Below are 20,026 nucleotides of genomic sequence, written 5' to 3' on the forward strand. Positions count from 1 at the left end.
TATAAATTTTAATTTAGTTAAGTTGTATATAAATAAACATACATTTGGAAAATCCTAAAACAACAAATTATGGAGAATCTGTTCCTTGGGATTGAAAGGTTATTTCTTTAATAATATCCTCATTCTCAAAACGCAATTAGTGATCGAATAGCGTTGACACTTTCAGAGAAAATCAGCCAGAACAAAAGACTTTCATGCTCGACTATGCTGTAAAAGCAGTTCTGCTTAGACAAGCTGTTACTTTTATATCGAGGGAAGGACAAGCTGATGGTCTTCAGATACAAACTAGGAACATCTCGATATGTCAACGGATGGCTACTGTAAATCGATCTTAATTGCAGATCTATAATACAGTGAGTAAAAATAATAACGGCATCGGTTTCGAATATGCGCCCACTTTAGGGCTTATGGTCGATCCCATGACGAATTTCCAGCGGACGCTTTAAACGTCTCATTTGAAATCGATAAAATGTTGAAATGTAGAAGTCTTTGAAACATACGAATATTGCAACCACAATATTATTTCACTTGTAAGGAGTGTGCAGTTGACGATCCTGTACGAGTAACTATCGGGTTCAATTGTCAGCAGAAAAGTACCAATGTTTGTCTTGAACTCACCGCAGCGTTCGGAAGGAGTAATTAGCTTGTTAGTTCAGCTATAAATGTATATGTAACACAAACTTTATAAACTAGATAAGTGTGCCTTATTCTGCACTTGCATAGTTTTTCTACAGTTGGAAGGCACGCAAGCACATGAGTATAAATTAGAAATTAAGTTATTATTTTGTGGGTATGAATCTGCTCCATGTAACAGAGCATATTTAAACATATAATAAACAATACACCAATATTACATAAACATGAACGCAGCGCTTAAAAAGAAGTTAAGATTTCTGTGAATTTAACGAGTGCGATGCTCAAAACAAAATCTATGACAGGAACTTTTTCGGTGACACTCAATAAATGCTGTTACGGACGGATCACAGTTAATTTATGTACTATACGTATGCACGATTAAAGGACCAAATGTTTCGTCAACATTATAAAGCCAAACTAGAAAACTAAGGTAATAGAAAAATCGGAATACATTAAACGTTTAAATTAGTATCTTATGGAACACCCCGTGGTTTGATTATTTCAAAAATACTATTCAGATAAAAGCCTTGATATGATTTGCTTTAAGTCTACCATGCAATGAGAATTACCTAAATGGGCTTTGCCTGAAACTGTTCCCAGAGGCTTCCCCTACCTAGCAATGCTTAAAATATTCACAGCGTGGACTAACCCAAATGATACTGGAACTGCACCCTTTATATCAAAATTGCTTCATTTTAAAAATTCTGATACCGGCTAGTAGGAGTACAGTTTTTAGTTTCCAATATTTAGTGATAATCCCTTAAAATTTCATGAAAATCTGTTCACTAAAACCCGAGACATAGCACGTGGACTGAGTAACAAAATATTAGGCACACGATATTCTAAAATATTAATTTTCAGATCTAGGAGAAATAATAAACAATGATAAATGCACTAAACGTTCCCATAATAGGTAGTTTTGATTAGACCACCATTTTATAGATATCCGCATAAAGTCAATAGGCTGCAGTTACACCTTGACTAACAAAGAGAAGTTCTGTGTGATAGCCAGTGCACAGTTACTAAGTGTGCTCTATCCGCGCTTCAAAAGAGAGGTTTGAAGAGTTCGTGTACTCGGCACCATTTTTCGCTGAAGTCCATTGCAAAATAGGCGTTCCCGTCGGAAATTTTCAATCCAAACCATCCATACATTTTTGGATTGAGTAGGTTGATCCTACGCCATCTTTGCATAAAATTTCTGGTAGCAGAAGACTGAAATCAGGCCAAAAGCCCGGAACAAGTTACACTGAAGAACATAGTCGATAATGAGTAAAAATGGCACTGAACCGTTGTAAAATTCACTTCCGAGCCGTATCTCTCTTGAAATCAGAACGAAAGGGGATTCTACGAAATATTACTCTATTAATGCTACGTTAAAAGGCGCTCTTGATCTGCCCTATGTGCTTTCAGTATGTATACGTAATAAAAAAATAAGTTAGACTGCGTCCGATGCATTGCACAAAAGACAGGGCACAGTCATAACCACCGAAAGACAAGGAGCAAGTCTAAAAAAAATAGAAAAATCTACGAAATTTGAAATGATTGTTCTACGCAGTATCTATCGGATAAAATTATGGTTACAGCTTAGTCCATTGGCCTTACTTCCAAATTGACTATTTGATCAGCTCTAAGTATTATGCATCGAACACAAGCTAGGTTCGGTCTGTCCTTAGAGTTCATAGAATCCGACGTATCTTCGCTATTACCGATTGTCGGCCACATTGTAATACCACATTCAAGCTACCCGCAGTTATGAAGCATCATCAATAGCATTCTAAACTATCGTTTTCTTTCCATATCATAGCCTTTTATTTTTTTTTAATTTAGAAAAACTAATAGATTTCGGCTATCATGGATCACTCCGATATAGTTAGTTTCGTCATCCGTTATCAATTAGATAAGTATCATAATCTTTAAGGAACAGAGAGTAGTCAGATCCCATAAATTAGTATTTGAGTATTATACGAGCTAAAGTACCTTCAAATCACTTGAATAGCTATAATGAACCTGTGGAATTCTCATACCGACATTGGGACGTAATTGACCCTTAGTCGGCCTATATTAAGGTCTATCCATAAAAGCAAGAATATTCAAACTATACCTGATAACTTATTCACACGACGACAAACAGTTGATTTATGTCGAAGTAATTATTGGTGTACCCACCAAACGGTGGATGGAGGTGACAAGAGTGGGTAAAATTTCTATTATAATAATTAGATTGTCGTCAACCCTAGAGAATTTTACAAAAATAAAAAATAGTAAAAAAAAAGCAGGAATGATGCTCGCGAAATCCGAGCTAGGCTTTGAAAGTTTTGGCGACTGTTAAAGATTATCCATGAAGATTTTTAGATGTGAGGACCGGTAAGGAAACGGATCTGTCGTACCGACGGAGGCTGTCAGCCTTGGTGGACGAGGGCTTTAGTGGCACTGCAATCGTCGATAATCATCGTTATGTGAAAATGAAGTCACAAAATCATTTTACAGTCTTAATGCAAGGCGTATCTCTAAATAAAATAGACTATTTCCAAGATGGCGTAGTGTGTTGAAACATGAGCGAAATGATTTACTGGTTGTAGGGTAATGACACATCTAGAAAAAAAACTAGTGACACAGTGTGAATACGGCACGTCGCATCTATAGTGCGACTAATATGCGACTTGAAGTTCGTTCTTCGTTGTGAAGTCTTGATGGAGGTGTTTTCACTCAAGTATGCACGGCTAATGATATACTGATTTATTTGTTGGTCACAGCATTTCGAGCAGATAAATGCGATAGTTAACGTTTATCGGTTTTGTATTCTATTTACTTTATATATATATATATATATATATAAATTATTTATGAACATCGGTAGTTCCTTATAGGCCACAAAAATATTAACATTTTCATTGCGATGGAGCCTCTATTAACAGCCATATTTTTTTACCTTATTTATGTTTGCCTAAATGCGGCATGTCAACAATGTTTTATATGATACCTAACTTGTATATGATGCATGACAAAGTTAATCTATACATAAAGTAATTCACAATGATTCTGTTGCAAGGTCCAAAAGTCCCACAAAAGTGAAGCCCGTCTCGACGCTATTGCTGGGATCATTTGTGAAAGCTTTTCGCATAAACAATCAGATGACCTCGTGATGTCAAACATTTTTCAGCCGCACTTCACAAAGTATTCTACAAGCTCCCCATTTATTTACATACATAATACAATATGAAGAAAATTGCTTCAAGGTTTACACGGGGGAGTGGTCCAGTTTCTGGCTATAGACACCTCGAATACGAAGGTCATTTAATAAATGCGAATCTGAAAGGAAGACGATTTTGTAATATATAAGAAATGGAAAATATGGTTTTCATAGTTATGCGTATTGACTATGGGATATATATATATATATATACATATAGTTGATACAACGAGAATTTGAAAATAATGAGTCATTGTCGTTTTGTTACTGGGCGCAAAATTATTTATGTTGTACGAACTCCTCCTCATCACTGATACATAAAAATTATTTGTCCCCTCATAGTACACTATTAGTGAACATCTATTTGGAATTTATCTGTTCGTTGACGATTCTATAAACCTTATTTACTAAGCAGTCATTCAAAGGAAAAGCGCGTGAGTTGGCATATGTATGTATATATATATATACACATTATAAGTAAATTTATCACTTCCCAAACCGTAGAACCTGAGGACAATATCGATCGCGATAGCGCTGCTAGTAATATTTATGAGGAAAAATTGTCCTTGTAAGTAACGAATAAACAGCAAAAAGAGTTTCTTGGGGAAGAAATTCCTCTGGCCCATATTAGAGCGGTTTGCTAATTGCTCATTGGCTTCCGAAAATTGTCTAGATATATCTTTTCAGCCTCGCACTACTCCCGAAGATAGTTCTATGTGTGATCTAAACGTTGCCAAAGGAAAACTAAAAGAATTGTCTTCTGGATACTCGCTCCCCAGCGTGGGGTCACTTGAAGTGCAGATTAGACTCTTATTCCTTCTCCGTGTTGCGGTCCTATATAATCAGTACGATAAGGCTTCTAACTCAGAATATTCTGATCAGCAAAGCAGTCAACAAAATACCGATAGAACCGGTCAATACAGCGAAATTCTTCAAGTGCAGAAGAAAGGGAAAGCCAGGGAAAGCTTTTCTGCTCCATGGACAATGTACTGCTAAATCTGCTCTTTCCGAAAAAAGTGCTTCCTTCGTCACGCAATTGTTGAAGACTGGTTTGAAGCGAATAAACAAAGCTCCCACGAGTCAAAAGTGAATTGTCTTTTGTGATACTTGCCGTAATGTAAACACCGTAAAGTTGCTGCCAATTTAAGGTAACCAGTTAAACTTCGGGAACTTTACACAGGCTTCATAGTCCATCCCCTTACCCGCCATGTCCGAAAAAAATAACTGATCATCGCAAATCGAATAATGCAGATATTAGCAATTGGAAGTGCTGGGCCCAACTGTGGTAGCTGGCGCGTTTGCAGGGCCAGATATCATTACTGCTCAAAACGTACCGAATAACAAAGCCTATTCGAGCTTCCAGTAGTGAACTTAGGTTCTGTCGCATCCTGAATAATTTACTATTAAATTTTAGTGAAGATACATACATGAAAGCAATTGAAAAACGACGCATATAAACATGCGGATTCCTAAAAACGACGTAATAATTTTTTAGCAGCTGACCGCTAACAATAGTTAACGCTACGGTCCATGAATGTAATTTAAGGAAAATAGAGCTAAGTATTAGGGTCATATTCGGTTGGAGTAAACTGTTTTACTAGCATCTATTTAGCTACGTAGCCACAAGTCCATTTGAAGAGAAGCGTTTCGTTAAAAGCTGTAGCACGAAGCATAGAAGAATACGGCAAACATTCATTAGAGACTGCCGGCAATACTGCTCCTTAGCCGACCGGTAGCCCCTTTCGTGAAACACAAACGCCTCATCAACGCAACGTATAAGCCAGATGGACTCTGTGCACGTTCGAAGTTCCACGTGGGCATCGGAAAGAACCTGTTTTAGCGGATTCTAAATACTACCGACGTTAAACGGAAGGTCTACTAAAATTCGTCTACTTGTTCACGGACCCAATAAAACGCTTTACGGATAATTTTTATGGATGAGAAAAGTATGACCATAAACCCGGCATCTGTGGACAGTGTCCGTTATCGACGACTCTTGTCATATCGTTTGTTGCAGAAAAAACGCCTGGCGCGCATGAAACCATCGTTCTCTATGGCGTGGACGATAAGCTACACAACGCTACAATGATTCAGCCTGAGGCGTGTCAATGCGATGCTAACCTACATATTAAGTGATGAAAGCCAATGTTGAAATACAAATAGAAGAATTTTTCAACTTAGTCAAATCTTCGACCGCCTTTTCTCGTAGCTTGTAATTCGTTCGCTGCAAATCGTTTCCTTATCAGCGGCTGCTGTTGTCGGAAGAGGGCATACGAAAATAAATTCGATAGACATGGTCGGCTTATTTTAGATGCTCCAAACGCTTAGGCGAGTCCCGAGCCATATCTGTTTCTGGGATCGACGCTCAAAGTGTAATATAACTTGCCTGTAAGGACTGCTGTAATGTTAGTACTTAATAGGTGTTTCAGGAAGCAACTAGCGTGATTAACAATATACATAGGCAACTCGTGGGAGTCTTTATGCTTTTTCGGATGGCTTGCTTATTCGAAATTGCGCATATACTTTGTACTACATTCGTTTCGTTGATCATACGCAACAGCGTCACATCAAGTTAGCGTTTCTGCATTACTGCCACCCCTACGGCCCTCCGTGCCGCGCTTAGAGGGGATATTCGAAAACTACTTCATTCCCTCACTTTTGACTCCGAAAGTTCTATTCGTCGACCCGCAGATCCACTTCGTTGCAGAAGCTTTTCTCGGAGACTGACTACTGTATGACAAGCTTGTATTTACGAGTCTAAAAGCGAGATGGCGATGCATGGGAATCCTGTCTCCTCCTCCAAGTGAAATCTACTGTTGTTAATCCAAATTTTCAGGGAAAAAAAGATTTGGCGAAATAATGTCGTACCAATAGCCTCTCACACGATGAAATTTTACGTATGGCCTGATATGATCATTCGGCAACATTTTTAACCAGAGCGATCTCCACCGTAACCATCCGGTGGCAGCGTTTGATTGAGTTTGCACAGCGTGCATTTGGCAACATCCTAAACAAAATAGTATATTGCTTAATGTTTTTTTTCATGTTCATAGAATGCCCATCCGTTGATGAACATAGGTGTGTTTGAGACTTGACTTATCAACAAGGGGCAGAAGACACTCTTTAACGATCGAGGTGTTACCGATAAAACCTAGCATTTCCATGATACACGATTCTTACATAGGCCTAACCGCTTATAGTTAAACGAACTCGATTCTAAATGGATAGAATCTGAAACGAGTTCTCCGCTTTTTAAGCCATGGACTCTTTCCTTTCTGTAAGAACTTGCGATGTTATGTAATTACTTAATTAGAAATAGTGTTACTGTTTTTGATATATTTAATAATAAAATAATTGAAATATTTACTGTTTTTGAGCACAACGTTCAGCTGATTAAACAAAAATAAGAGCACGTTTTGTGCTTCTGCAAAGCTCATCGACGATAAGTCTATGTGAGAACACGAGTTTTTAACATCAATTCTCGAATGTTTTTTTGCCTCTTTTTTAAAATATATAACTTATATATTAGTAAATTTTAGTTCTGAAAAGATTTACATTGATCTTTAAACTTGAGAATAACTACCGTTTAGCATTCAGTCTACTACATCCGCTCCATCTTTTGTGCCGCGGTAGCTAAAAGCGTACTAATCAAATGTGCTGATTTACCTAACGGTGCAAGCACTCATAGAAATGATGGTTTGGCGGCGAATTTCTAACAAAATACTGTTGTTACCCTAAATATTCGGAGTCCTATGCATCTTTTGAAGCTATTTTAACTCGTTATATTGCCATTCTCTGAGGTACTGATTGAATGGACATTAATTTTTTTAAATTTCAATTTAGTTTAATAACATTTTAATTAAACATATTTATGTGCAAGTAAACTCTCGCAATTGACTATTAGAAAAATACAATTAATTTTCATCTACGCCTCTATGAAAATTAACACCTATAGCGAAGGGAGCATCTTTCTATTATTAGTGAATGAGCTTCAAATATTATGGGATAAGTAATGGTCGATCCCTACAGCTCTCTCTGACTCTCAAAAAGCCGTTACGAATGGCTGGAAATAATCATACGTATAGTTATGCTACAGAATTATAGAAAAGTCAAGTACAAGGGTCGTGACCTTGTCTACCTATTTTGAGAACGGGTACACTTTAAGCAGAATTTGCTAGAGAGTCATAAAATGGCAGCGCTAATGGCTCTTGACGCTTTAAAAAGCTCTTCCTCCTTATCCCAGCACACAATCATGATATTATGCCCCGCCTGAATCTGAGGGCAGATTTACCATTGGACACTCTGCCGTCGAACTTCGCAGTGGACGCCATATGCAGGAGGCAACATTCGCTGTGGTATGGCAGATCGGTTTTTCCAATGAGCTAATTTTGATGATCTTTTGATAACTTCAATGAGTCAATGTCTAAGTAATCTGCACATAAAGGAACCTGACATCTGTTTGTTAAGAGATCCAATGTCGTAATGTGCTGCCTCATCAGTCGTAACTTTTAAATCTCTGTTACAGTGAGGGCAGTTTTCAATAGCAGATATAGATGTGTTGAGGACTACACGTTCAGATCAACGGCGTTTAAAAGGGCCTACCAATAATGAAGCGCATTTTAGTGATGCTGGCTGCATTGGTTATCGTAGCCATCCCCGTCGCAGTTCCGATAGCTCTTTTTGTCACAAAAGAGGAAGCGTCATGCTATCCTGAACGCAATGGTTCTATGATGTGCTACACGGAGCATCCAAGTGATCAGCACCGTTGGTACGCTACCAAAACAGATTATGCATACTTAACTGGGCTCAACGATACGAACGCCAGCGAGTACACTATTCCAGGTGTTTAGAAAAGTTTTCTTTGAATTTAAATTGCACGAGTTCGAAAAAAGATGTCATTTACGAATTTCCGTACGTGTTAAGCATTCGAAGTATGCAATAGCAGGTTGGACTATCTTTGATGCTAATCTAGGTTTTTCATGAAATGTTTGTAAATACACAAGCAAACATTAAATACTCAGGGAACTAGATGCGAAATTGCGGTAAAGCAAGTGTGTCTTCTATTTACTTTGTGCCAGGTTGTCAGCCAGTCATGTTATACATGTATGCTCGACACAGCGTCCGATTTCCTGATTTCGTTGACCTCGTAAACATGAGCGAAATTCTTCATCGAGTTCGAAACTGGACTCTAGAAGCTGCAGATCAAGGTCAGAAATAAGGGCTACCTCACCGAAGCTGGCAAACTAGCAGACGATCTCTAAAAAACCTTAAAATCCTATCCAAAACATGAACCTAATTAACTTCAATTATTCGTTGCGTATGTGTTTACAGGCAAGACGAAGTTGTGCAAAAAGGATATTGAAGAACTTCGTCATTGGGAGCAAAGATATAAGTTCAATGATGCAGCACAAGAGACGAGACAAGGTGAGCTAACTGTGCGCACGTTTTTCTTGCGTGAGCAATGACATTTTTTGATTTATACAGTGAAATCATTCTATTGTTCCACTATGTAGAGCAGTTTACATTTAAACTATATAATCTGCAATTAAGTTGGACCATTTTAAGTTCACTGAGAGGTTGGATTTTGAGATCCATTACCTTATCACCAATAGATACCCGCACAGGTAATCAGATTCCATGGTTATTTGAGGCCGACGCCACTGTTGTTTGAAAAATATAAACTAGGTCTATAACTGCTAATCCGAAACGGGGAATTTAAATGAGGCATAACTTGTTGTAGGAAGTACTGACACTAGCATGATCGCCGAACGTTTCAAGAAGATGTTCCCCAGCCTCTTCCCACCGGTTTATTCCGACCAGGACTATAAACTTGGTTATTCGGATCGCGAGCGCACGAACCAGACGCTTCAGGCATTCCTTCAAGTCATATTCGATAAAGAGGAGCTTTCCAAAATTGAGTACCCACCAGGTGATATAGAGGTACTTACGCTTTCATTAGTCAAATACTGAAGAGAATGTATTAATTCGTTTTAGAAAGAAGTACGACACTACTGTGCTATATGAAGCTGAAAATAGTTTCTATCAAAATATAAGCAGGAGGCTACATAATGTACAGATGCGCTACTGTTCGAGACACCCCCTTTGAAGGTTTAGGCGTAGTTACTTATTAATGTGGTCATTTCCGTTAACTTCAGCTGGTTTCATTTCATAAAAATTGCGAACGAAAACTGTGGCCCAATCACACTAAACCAAAACGAGAGCTGTTTGAAGAACCGGAAAAGTTCCGGAGGTCGCTTATAGTTCAGAGATTTCTCAGAAATCTACAAACTACTCTCGGCATTGAAGATAAAGAACTCAGCTATCGTAAGTATCTGAACTGCGGAATACCCACTTAATGAATCAGACCTAATAGTATTATTCAGGACAAGTAATAGCTGTAGCTTCACAAAGAAGGGCTGTAATTAAGTTGATATTGTTATGGAAGTAATGATGTCTTTATTAAACGTTTTTTTCGTTCTTTACTACATAATGTCCTTGCCATTATTTTATTTATCGTAAAATTTTATCTCAGTTTCTGACTCGAATCATTGATATCTTCAGCGTCAAAAGACGGACACTTTTAACGACGCTTATTTGTCTTGCACTTAGAAATCTGCCGAAGAAATTCGGAGTAGAATGTTAGGCAAAAAAATACATTTGCCCAGTTCAAAAATGGCAATTTTCGAGTGCAACGAACATTGTTTTAAGCCACTTTTTAACAGAGGATAACTATTATATTGACCTAGATATCTAAGCTTTAGAATATTCACCAAAAGGAATCTCAGTTTAAAACGGTTGAAATTTTGAGATCTAGATAAAACTATGACAGTATTACTGCAAGTAAAAAAACAAAGCTTTCCAGCTATATATAAGCAATCCTTGATCACCAGCCATCGACAAATTAAACATAAACCGGTATTACTTTTATAACAGCTAAGATAGAGCAACCAAATACTCCATGAACATTAGCTTGCTGGAGAATGTTATATCTTTACCAATCCATTTTTCGTTTATTATAGAACTGCTCAGGTATAATTTTCTCATTGCAAATACAGAGTTCATGTTACAAAACCAGGAGTTCAATTTAGTTTTCGCGAAAATAATATTATTAAGTTGTCTGGGGCTATTTAGGGAAGCTTTACAAGTTTTCCAACTCTCTCACAAGACAATGATGTTTTGGTTTATGCTAGGCCTGCTCCCCTCTATTGTTTATCCAGTAAGGTCGGCACTCGGGAAACTGCTTATAAGTTGTGTATTTGTGATAGGCATTACCATAACTGGCCTTGTTATCGATGGCTTGCTTGACAAAAGACTGGTAAGAATCGTTGCGCCACCTGTAGCCATCTTTAGGGCGCGGACAACTGGAAGTAATCGAAATTACATGAACTTAGATCTCAAAATTTGGAAGCTAAAGCCGTGCTTAGACCCCCTTACCTTGATCGAGGCCGTAATTGGAGTGTAACATGACGCAGTTGTATCATGTGCTGTTGCTACACCTCTGTGGAACTTTTTAATTTGAGATGCCTGTCGGCATACTTGTTTTCCGATAATATCTTGTGATGACAATTAATCCTGATTTCCATTGCGCGTGTTAGCATCAGTTTACGCCCGGATCTGTTTCGTACTGTTGTGGAAATAATTTTTTCTTCTGTTCAGCGCCGATCTTATATATTAACTTTGGTCTGGTAGTCGGAATAGACTGCTTCACGCCTCGTCATTCAAGCAGACTTTTACTGGTAATCGTTTTGCAAAATGTCTCTAGAGTACAAGATAGCGTTGCGATCTGTCTGGAACTTACCTTGTGAGAAACCCATCTTTTGGCTCTCCTCCTCATCTTTAATGTTCTTGTTAGCAGTATACAAAGCGCGTTTTCAGGAATTCCACAGTAAGCCGCAGTTAAGGGATCGTATTCTCCATGCTGTTTTACCCAAAACCTTCCGTGATCGCAGCTGCTTGTTCTTCCCCTTGAGATTCTGAAATATGGTCACCTCGTGTCTAGTTTTCAACCGCGCAATTCCCACTTTCAATAAGATTGCACCATTACACTGATTGTGTCAGTTAAAAATTAACTGATTAATTTCGCTGAAGGCCTCCTTGCCCAGTGTTTTCATCGTTCTTCAGTGAATTCTACTTTCTCATCTTTAAAAAACTTGTTTCACTACTAAACGTTAATTTTCGCCACTAGGTCATAGCATTACCCCGGGACTCATTGTTACTTGATGACACCCAGTTGGCGTATGGTCGTAGATAATCGAAAACTTTATGTAAACATTCCGCTTGTTGTCTGCTAGTGGTGCAGAATTGAATGATTCTAGTTTCTGCCCCACTAAATAGCTCCGGACACCCTAATATTATTAGAATTACGTTCAATATTAAACGTATATATATATATATATATATATATATATATACATAAAATTTTATGTGTGTTTATTATTACTACACGAAGTCCAGATGATACTCTAGTATGTAGTTGAGTCATGGCCTAATTTAGAATATTATATTCTGCGCATATAGTAAGATAATTGTAAGACACCTGAATATTTGTCTTCACTGTGTCATTAGATGAAGCTAATCTGATTGCCATCGAATGTGCGTTGTCTTATGCGGCGTATGGAAAATCGCCGTGGTGTGCGGTATTCTCCAGCGATGACTTATTGGTCTCTGAATATGATGATGACATTTATGACTTTTACAAGGATGGCTATGGCAGACCTCTTAATCCTAAAATGGGATGTCCTGTTGTCAATGAGGTCACTCAGCTTTTCAAGTAAGTACATACAACCATTTGTTTTGACTAATTAGAATAGTTAATCGTGTGTCTACTACTTAGATATAGCTTAACCTAATTATCGTTGTCCCAAGTAAACACAATGTGCCCAAAACGTATGGAAGATTTCCGTGCCCCAACGAACCTTGTTTTTATAGTTCGAATCATTTAAGTTTTTCTGATACTCTAGATAATCCGAAAAATGTATCAAGGAAATGTGCAACATTAACATCTCAGAAACCGATTCGGGTGAGAATAAGCATGAGAACGTTTCGCGCAGAAAGCGCAAATTAATTTTTTAGGTTTCTAATCATATTATTTGTTAACATAATAATAAGACTTGGCAAAGACGATATGAAAACCTAGGTAGGCTTGAAACGCTTCGTACAAACCAGCCTCTGTGTGCTTGCTTACGTGCTGCTATTGTAGAAGCTCTACAGACTGGATTTAGCAAACTCCGCTTAAATCAACCAATAGTCCTAGTGCAAAGAAATATTCAAAAATATTGATGAAGAAAATGATACCAAATTAGGATCATATGACTACTGGTGACTCTTACTATGGTTAATTACTACGCTTACGGTTTTTTTCCCGTAGCTACGATTATTCACTGTTACGTGATCTAATAAGCACAAACAGTACGTTTCGTAGAATCTTGACAAATAATAAACGCCTCAATTTAAAGCTTCCCCTTTTGAGTCTAGCCCGTAGCCTTCTCAAGTAAACAGATCCAGAATGATAATGTGATAAATGTTCGTAAGAAAAGCATCTGATTTAATCTTGAATTGCATAGATGATTCTCAAATACTCATTTTACAAATACGTTATTTGTCAGCGATGCTGCGAATAAACCGAAAGAACACCATTACAAGTCGGTGCTATACTTCACACATTCGCGCGATTTCAAGAAGCTACTTGGCTCGTTTGATCTCTTCATCGGTGATGATCGATTAACGGCAGGTAAGACGATATTTCGATAAGCATCGCTGCGCACTATATTCTAAAACATTAACTTCGTCGACTTACACCTATTCTCTCTCTAAAGGGAATGTTCATTTCGAAATTATTCTCGTCCCTGCCCTAACAATACACCTCTATCAGTCACAACATATAAGACAAATGTATTTTTTCGATGAAGCTCTAACGCTTCGTGTGATTTATAAACTATGGCATTCCGATACGGACAACTTGTAACATACTTGTAAACATGACGGACAGTTTTTCGAGATGCCACTGCTAAAGTAACGACCATTTTAAGCCAACGTACCATAACATGGGCTTTTCTCTCAATAGAAACTATAGTGTGCATGCTTTTTCCAGATGGGTACTGTACGAAAGAGGTCAGAAACAGGATTTGGCGTGATTCTACATTCTCGCCGTACAGCGCTCAGTTGGTCTTCATTCTTTTTCAATGCGGAGGTAATTTTATAATGTTATTGATATAGCGCAGGGAACTAACGCATAACGTAAACAGCGCAGAATACCTGTATCGCTAAGGAAGAGAGACGTTGACGATTTTTTTTTGGCTATATAACAATTTATGACCAAGGAAAACAGACGGTTTCACGCAAATTATTTAAGAAACATAAAGTAGCTTCTTTATTTTCACTGTTTCTTAAATGGCTTCGATATTGCAACCTTTCGAATATTTAGTATAATTCAGCTAAGGGCGTTATCGAAAACTTGACTTATTTATACCTGCTTAGAAAATGCTATAATTATGATTACGGTCTCTTATTTTTTCAGAGACGTACAAGGTGCTTAGCCTGTTGAATGAAAAACCTGTCAAGCTTCCACGATGTGCGTATCATGCGAACGACTTCCTTTGTGATCTGCGCGAATTTTACTCGAAGTATCGTGTCAAAAATTGCGATATCAATAAGATATGCACGCCTAGTGCCATTTATGAAAAATGGCCCGATACACATTGGGAGGACGCTTAGGCAAATAAAAGCACTACGGTCAAAAGTTAAAAAAGGCAACTACGATACAAATGCGTGAGTATGTGCCTCGTTCTTTGTACGATACAGAGCACGGTCAAAGTGTACGAAATTTTCCACAGGCAGTTTTAATTACTTCGAAGTAAAGGTATTGGAAAGGCTTGTAGTGCTGTTCGAACTGCAACATGTCAGAGCTAAATTATTCAGTTAGTGTTGAAAATGAAGGGTGAGTGCCCAGTTGTCAACAGAGGTAATACTGAGAACACCCTGACGGACTTTACTAATTAGCATATTATTGTTATTAGTGTTTTTGAACGCTAACAGTGCATAAACTTTGAACAATGGAAATTTTAGATGGGTATATTTAAAACTAATATATAGAATTTAAATAAAAGACAGCCGTATTCTATATTAAAAAAAATGCATTAGATCGTTTCAAACTTTTATTTTGGATTCCACTTTACTGCAAGACATTTTTACTAGACGAACTACGCCTGTTAGCGATTCCAGGAAGTTGCACGTTAACATCTATTTTAATGACCATTGTCGCAGTCGTATCAAAGTTACCGGATTGCCGATAAGTTTTAGGCACTCAGAACTACAGTAATTTGTAATTGTGGTAAGTCTCAATCATGCAGAGATTTAGTTGTGTTGCACCTAACACAAGCAAATATCATACGGCACCATGGTGTGATCATTATCCTGCAGTACCGCGAAATCGTAAGAGGACTCAGATCGAGTCCTCTTACGATTTCCCGGCAAACAGTACCCCTCGAGTATGAAAAAAAAATACACCTAACAGGACTTTACTAATTTCACCAATCTTCTAACGTATATACTCCCGCAAAGCACGTACATGTATTTGCATACACTGCACGCCAGTGACCTCACGCTTAATGTCCAAGCGGCTCAAAGAAGGGCAATAAAATAAGCTTACAATTAATTCGAGGGAATTAATGCAGCCTTCTATAAAGAAGCTTGCTACCGCTTCTAGCTCTATCGAGCGTAAACAGCTTACGGACAGTGAATTATGCAGTCAATGAGGACGGCTATCGCGTTGAGATTGCGACGCATGAGCTACGAGTTGAGTCGAAAAGCCTAGGACGTCATTTGCTCTTACTGGCGAACAAGCCGCCCTTTAATACCGACCTTCTGCTCTTGAGAAGCAGTTTGTTTTGAAGGTGAGTATCGTTTCTTTTACTTCTCCGATTTTGGTATTGCATATATATTTTAACACATTTCATGTACACATATCGACCCAGCGGATTGGGTAAGATGTCTCCAACACGTACGTGTCGCTAAAGGCAGTCGCCGATATCACCGCGTCGAAACGTACATATAGTAACGAACACTAATATACTACTATGTATGATTTCTACGGATATATATGGCCGGACCTCAAATCGAAAGCATCACAACACTCCCATCGTACGGAGCCTTTATGTCTCGTCTGCAATTGGCAACTGCTGCACTTAATGTAACTAGCGTCATTTGAGTAAAATGTATAGTCGTATCGTCTGTAATGCGTACAATGACATATCATGTATGTATAAGCCAATAAAACGATATGGAAATTGAGCCTGTTGTCGTATTTCGAGTTAAAGGAGAGTTATTCTAGCTCAGCTTAAAAGGATGCTAGCCGTAGCAAAAAACAATATATTGCGGCGTCTATTTCACAACTAATTAGCACCTAACTGGAACTTGAATTAGGGGCTTTACTTAGCTTTACTTAGAAGTTGACTTCAACTTCCCTAAACGAGTATTCTAGTGGTCAATGAAACAGATGAGAAAATCGTAATGGATCTATTATGCCGCACAAGGATTTCCCTCCTACCATCCTCGATAAATTAATTCGCTGAGTAATACGCATACAAGACAAACGAAGGAAATCATTTCAGGTAGAAAGCAGTTACTTGTCTCGTGAAGCTTTCCCATTCGTCACAAATCATAGTTGGGGTTGATGATAACGTTGAAGAGTTTATTCGGAGGATACAAAAACACTGAAGAGTTGCTTTGTGTCTGGCAAAAGGCAAACTGCCAGTTTCATTTTTCAAACATTAATTTTCAAACAGGATACTTGCATCAAAGCAAGTATCCTGTTTGAAGGCATCAAAGCTTTGCGAAACAGCTATAGTAACTCGATCACATATATTTCGAAGCGTGTTTACTCGGACATAGAGTATCTGTGAGGCGTATAAGCCATTATTAAGAAAGCGATGTTGTATAAAAATGTCTGTCACCAGGTTGCAATCTCAGCAAAAAGTTTTGATCTTAAAATAACACGCCACTGTTTTAATAGGATGGAAATATTTCTACTGGTTATTTCCTACATGTAACCGTACCTACGACAATAACGAGTATACGAGGCTTCGTAGTACGTACATACACATCAATCTAATTAGTCATTTGCTTATAAATTCATAATAATCAGAGCATTTTTTTAGTTTTTAGTCTTCGTGTACTTAGGCAAAATGTACTGGAATCGGTTGCTTATTGGGACCTAAATAAATTCTTGCTGCTGCTGTTATTCCTTGTCTCTCTGTTTGCTTACCAAATACGACACCATAGTGCTTGATAAGTATACACGCCTGATTTTCACATGCAGCGATCTCGTCCCCTTGGGTGCTATTTTCCGTTTACCGTATCATAGCACCAGTTATAAATAGTAGCTTATGACAACTGAATCCGGCGGGCTTGATATTTGGTAACCACCAGCAGACGAAATTTCACTGATAAATACTCTGGTCACTGGTAAACGGTGAGTAAAAACCGGTTAAGTTTTCTGCAAAATAGATCAATTCAGAAGGAAAACAAAAAGCTTTCTATGACATCAGAGCATACATTATAAACATTTTGTCGGTGAAAATTGGCATTTCACATGTCACAAAATTTAAATACTCAAAAAACGGGAACAATGTAAATAATTGGTTCCTGAATTAACTTCAGGTCAGTTGAAGGTGCCTGTAGTGTGCAGTAATTAGAACTTTAATTAACAAAAAAATTCGTTTTGAACATACGGTCGCCATTGACGAAAGATGGTTCAACCTCTACCGCTAAGCGGAGAGAAAGACCAAGCGAGAGAGAATGGCGCAACAGAAGAATCGAGTTTGGGGGCAATGCACGCATAGGTTTGAACGTAAGATGATGCCAGTACTCACAGTGGATACCAGAGGCGTTGGCTACTATAAGACACTCACCGAAAATGGAACACTTAGTGCAGCCTGTTATCTTGAATCCCTCAAGGATTATAAATGCAAGAAAAGCGATATACTTTATAAGAGTGTGCAGATCACAGTTTAGCAGTGCGTTATTTACACACGGTACAACGGATAAAGCCGGAGTAGTACGTAGAACGTTGACACGACAATCTAAAGCTGCTTACTTGATAGTAGAACCAGACTTCACCGCCGTGCAATAATTATTCACTGGATTAATTAAAGGAATATCTAACGTTGGCTTCAACCCGCTTTTTCCTCTGCATTACGGAGCTTTTTCGTGCTCTAAAATGGGCCATTGGTGGTCAAGAATATCCCAATATCGATTAACTTCTAAAAATGCTATATAGAGATATTACGAATGGCGACGCAAATGGTAGGTGGATAACTCCTCAGAAGTTGCCATAGCGCTGGGACAAGGGTATGAATCATCACTTTAGTCCAACTAGCTCCAAAGGTATACAGTGTCAGTGTACAATGGATTCGCTTGCTACAGCCTAATAAATAAAGGTTTGTATACTCAAAAAAACTTTGCTAGTACAACTGCTCCGGCTTTATCCGTTAGAAGACTGTAATCTACATTCTCCTAAAAAAAATATACCGTTTTTCTTAGTTAAAGTTCTCAGGTTAGAGTTGTACTGTAGGTACTAACATACCTGGAGTAAAATTGTAGATTTACCATCACTATCTGGTGCAGTTAATATTCCGACATATGTGGATATCGTTTATTAGCTTGCAGTTTATTGTATATCAGTTTTTGTCTTTAGCTCGTCTATATGGACATGTATCTGAAAAGATCTATAAAAATTTAATAAATAACACCGTACGTAAACTTCTCGCTCGCTGGATCTGCGCTATCCGTACCTTAACGTACACTGTAAAACAACGGCCCTGTTTATTCTGCATATGTATATATATATTATATATATATATATATATACGGTAAACCAAACTATTGGTATGTAGTGACGAGTTAAATAATGCTAACCTTTTTCATTATAACTTCGATGAGCCTTATGGGAAAGTTAGCGCACCTTGATTTTAATGGAGCTCTGGGCGTTTCATCCCCTATAGATACTAACGTCCTAAACAGTCTTATTTTAGGGAGGCACACGACGCCTCTTAAGATTTTTTTAAATGTACACAGAGCTACGACTAAACGAGCTTTTAGGCCAGAATTCTAATCGTATTTTCTGTGACTGCTTTTTACTATATCAGATGGGTCTTTTCTGTTCTCCACTTTTCCTATCTGTTTACTAGATCCTGTTATCGACTACATGTCTTGTATGTTTTCGAGTTTCTTGCCGCAGCAGTGCCACCGATTATTGTCAAAAGCAATATAATTTTGTGTACGATACATGTGGGTTACGTCAGAAGTTGATAAGTGGCACAAGGCCAAACCCTGCGATCACTGGAACCTAAGGCTAGACTTCTTTGTCATCATTCTTTATATTGAGGAAGAAACATCGCAATACAAGAATCCAAATTAACCGCTTTAAACGAGAAAGCATACGAAAAAATGCTGTTGTTGATATCCGTAGTGAACCGCAAATTTTTGTTGAATAATATCGCAATTCGACCACTCGCAGTGTAATACCTGGAAAAATAAGCAAAATCGAAATTTGTAAATCTACAGAGTTGTCAGCTATTTTTCAAGGTGTTCTTGAAGACGCCCGTTGTAGCAAATAACAGCCAAATCGAGGAAGGTAACAATTTTGACATCAATGGATAAATCGAAAATTGACTGTGACAGGCCACAATAGTACCTTACTAGCACAAAAAAGATGCATCACAGTCTCTTCCAGGACAAACTTATCACAAGTTATCGACTATTAACTACCTCTTGCACGTTATGTATTGATGATGATATTATCACCAAACTCTAGAAATAACCTGTGATGATCAATCAACCATGACTTAAGTATGATGTTTGTTGAGATATAAACTTAGCCTATCCACTGAATGCGGAATAGATATAATAATGATGGCATTCGTTATTATTATTACTATTACATTGTCTATTTATTTTGAAGTATCGAGGACTATTTGAGCTCACCAACAGGAATGAAAAATAGTAGTTATGTATGTGATAGATTTAAGGAAAAGCATCATAATGAAACGCAAGTATGTTCTATTAAAAAAAAAAAAAAATATATATATATATATAAGCTCCTTTCAGGCCAGTGATCATAAATCGACAAATATCATTTTTTTTAATAGAACATACGTGCGTTTCATTATGATGCTTTTCCTCAAACCTATCACATACATAACT

General features: G+C 37.8%; 1 protein-coding gene and 1 long non-coding RNA gene across 6 annotated transcripts in view; one reads left to right on the forward strand and one right to left on the reverse strand.

Moving 5' to 3' along the window:
- LOC111270066 (uncharacterized) overlaps window positions 1-19,834 on the reverse strand; it is a 22,259-nt gene extending 2,425 nt beyond the window's left edge. Inside the window, exons 1-4 of one of the 4 annotated variants that reach the window (XR_015314839.1) lie at window positions 19,265-19,811; window positions 17,088-17,318; window positions 11,625-11,799; window positions 10,249-11,187 (exon numbers count right to left, since the gene is read on the reverse strand). This is a non-coding gene — a long non-coding RNA (uncharacterized LOC111270066). Of the gene's footprint in view, window positions 1-10,248; window positions 11,188-11,624; window positions 11,800-17,087 lie in introns of those variants that run through there. The other 3 variants (XR_002686118.2, XR_002686119.2, XR_015314838.1) reach the window with 3 other exon arrangements.
- LOC111270065 (multiple inositol polyphosphate phosphatase 1) lies at window positions 8,057-16,114 on the forward strand. Of its 2 annotated transcripts, XR_002686117.2 has the most exons (11): window positions 8,057-8,181; window positions 8,352-8,668; window positions 8,905-9,033; window positions 9,158-9,250; window positions 9,567-9,766; window positions 9,982-10,150; window positions 12,392-12,596; window positions 13,432-13,556; window positions 13,917-14,015; window positions 14,343-14,593; window positions 15,799-16,114. XR_002686117.2 is itself a non-coding variant. In XM_022850068.2 (10 exons), exons 2-10 carry the CDS (start codon window positions 8,434-8,436, stop codon window positions 14,537-14,539), a joined length of 1,452 nt encoding a protein of 483 aa, XP_022705803.1. In that variant the 5' UTR covers window positions 8,057-8,181; window positions 8,352-8,433; the 3' UTR covers window positions 14,540-16,114. The 2 variants fall into 2 exon arrangements, 1 of the variants encoding a protein (XP_022705803.1); XM_022850068.2 differs by having other exon boundaries at window positions 14,343-16,114.
- Window positions 19,835-20,026: the final 192 nt, after the last annotated feature.

This window comes from Varroa jacobsoni, unplaced genomic scaffold (genome assembly GCF_002532875.2).
Source record: "Varroa jacobsoni isolate VJ856 unplaced genomic scaffold, vjacob_1.0 scaffold_1441, whole genome shotgun sequence".
Taxonomy (NCBI): Eukaryota; Metazoa; Arthropoda; class Arachnida; order Mesostigmata; family Varroidae; genus Varroa; species Varroa jacobsoni.

Excerpts from the sequence above, each read along its gene's own strand:
- LOC111270065 (XM_022850068.2), top strand. The coding sequence starts at position 8,434 with ATGAAGCGCATTTTAGTGATGCTGGCTGCATTGGTTATCGTAGCCATC. Across the intron at positions 9,034-9,157 it reads TCTAGAAGCTGCAGATCAAG|GCAAGACGAAGTTGTGCAAA; the intron begins GTCAGAAATAAG and ends ATGTGTTTACAG. Across the intron at positions 12,597-13,431 it reads GAGGTCACTCAGCTTTTCAA|CGATGCTGCGAATAAACCGA; the intron begins GTAAGTACATAC and ends GTTATTTGTCAG.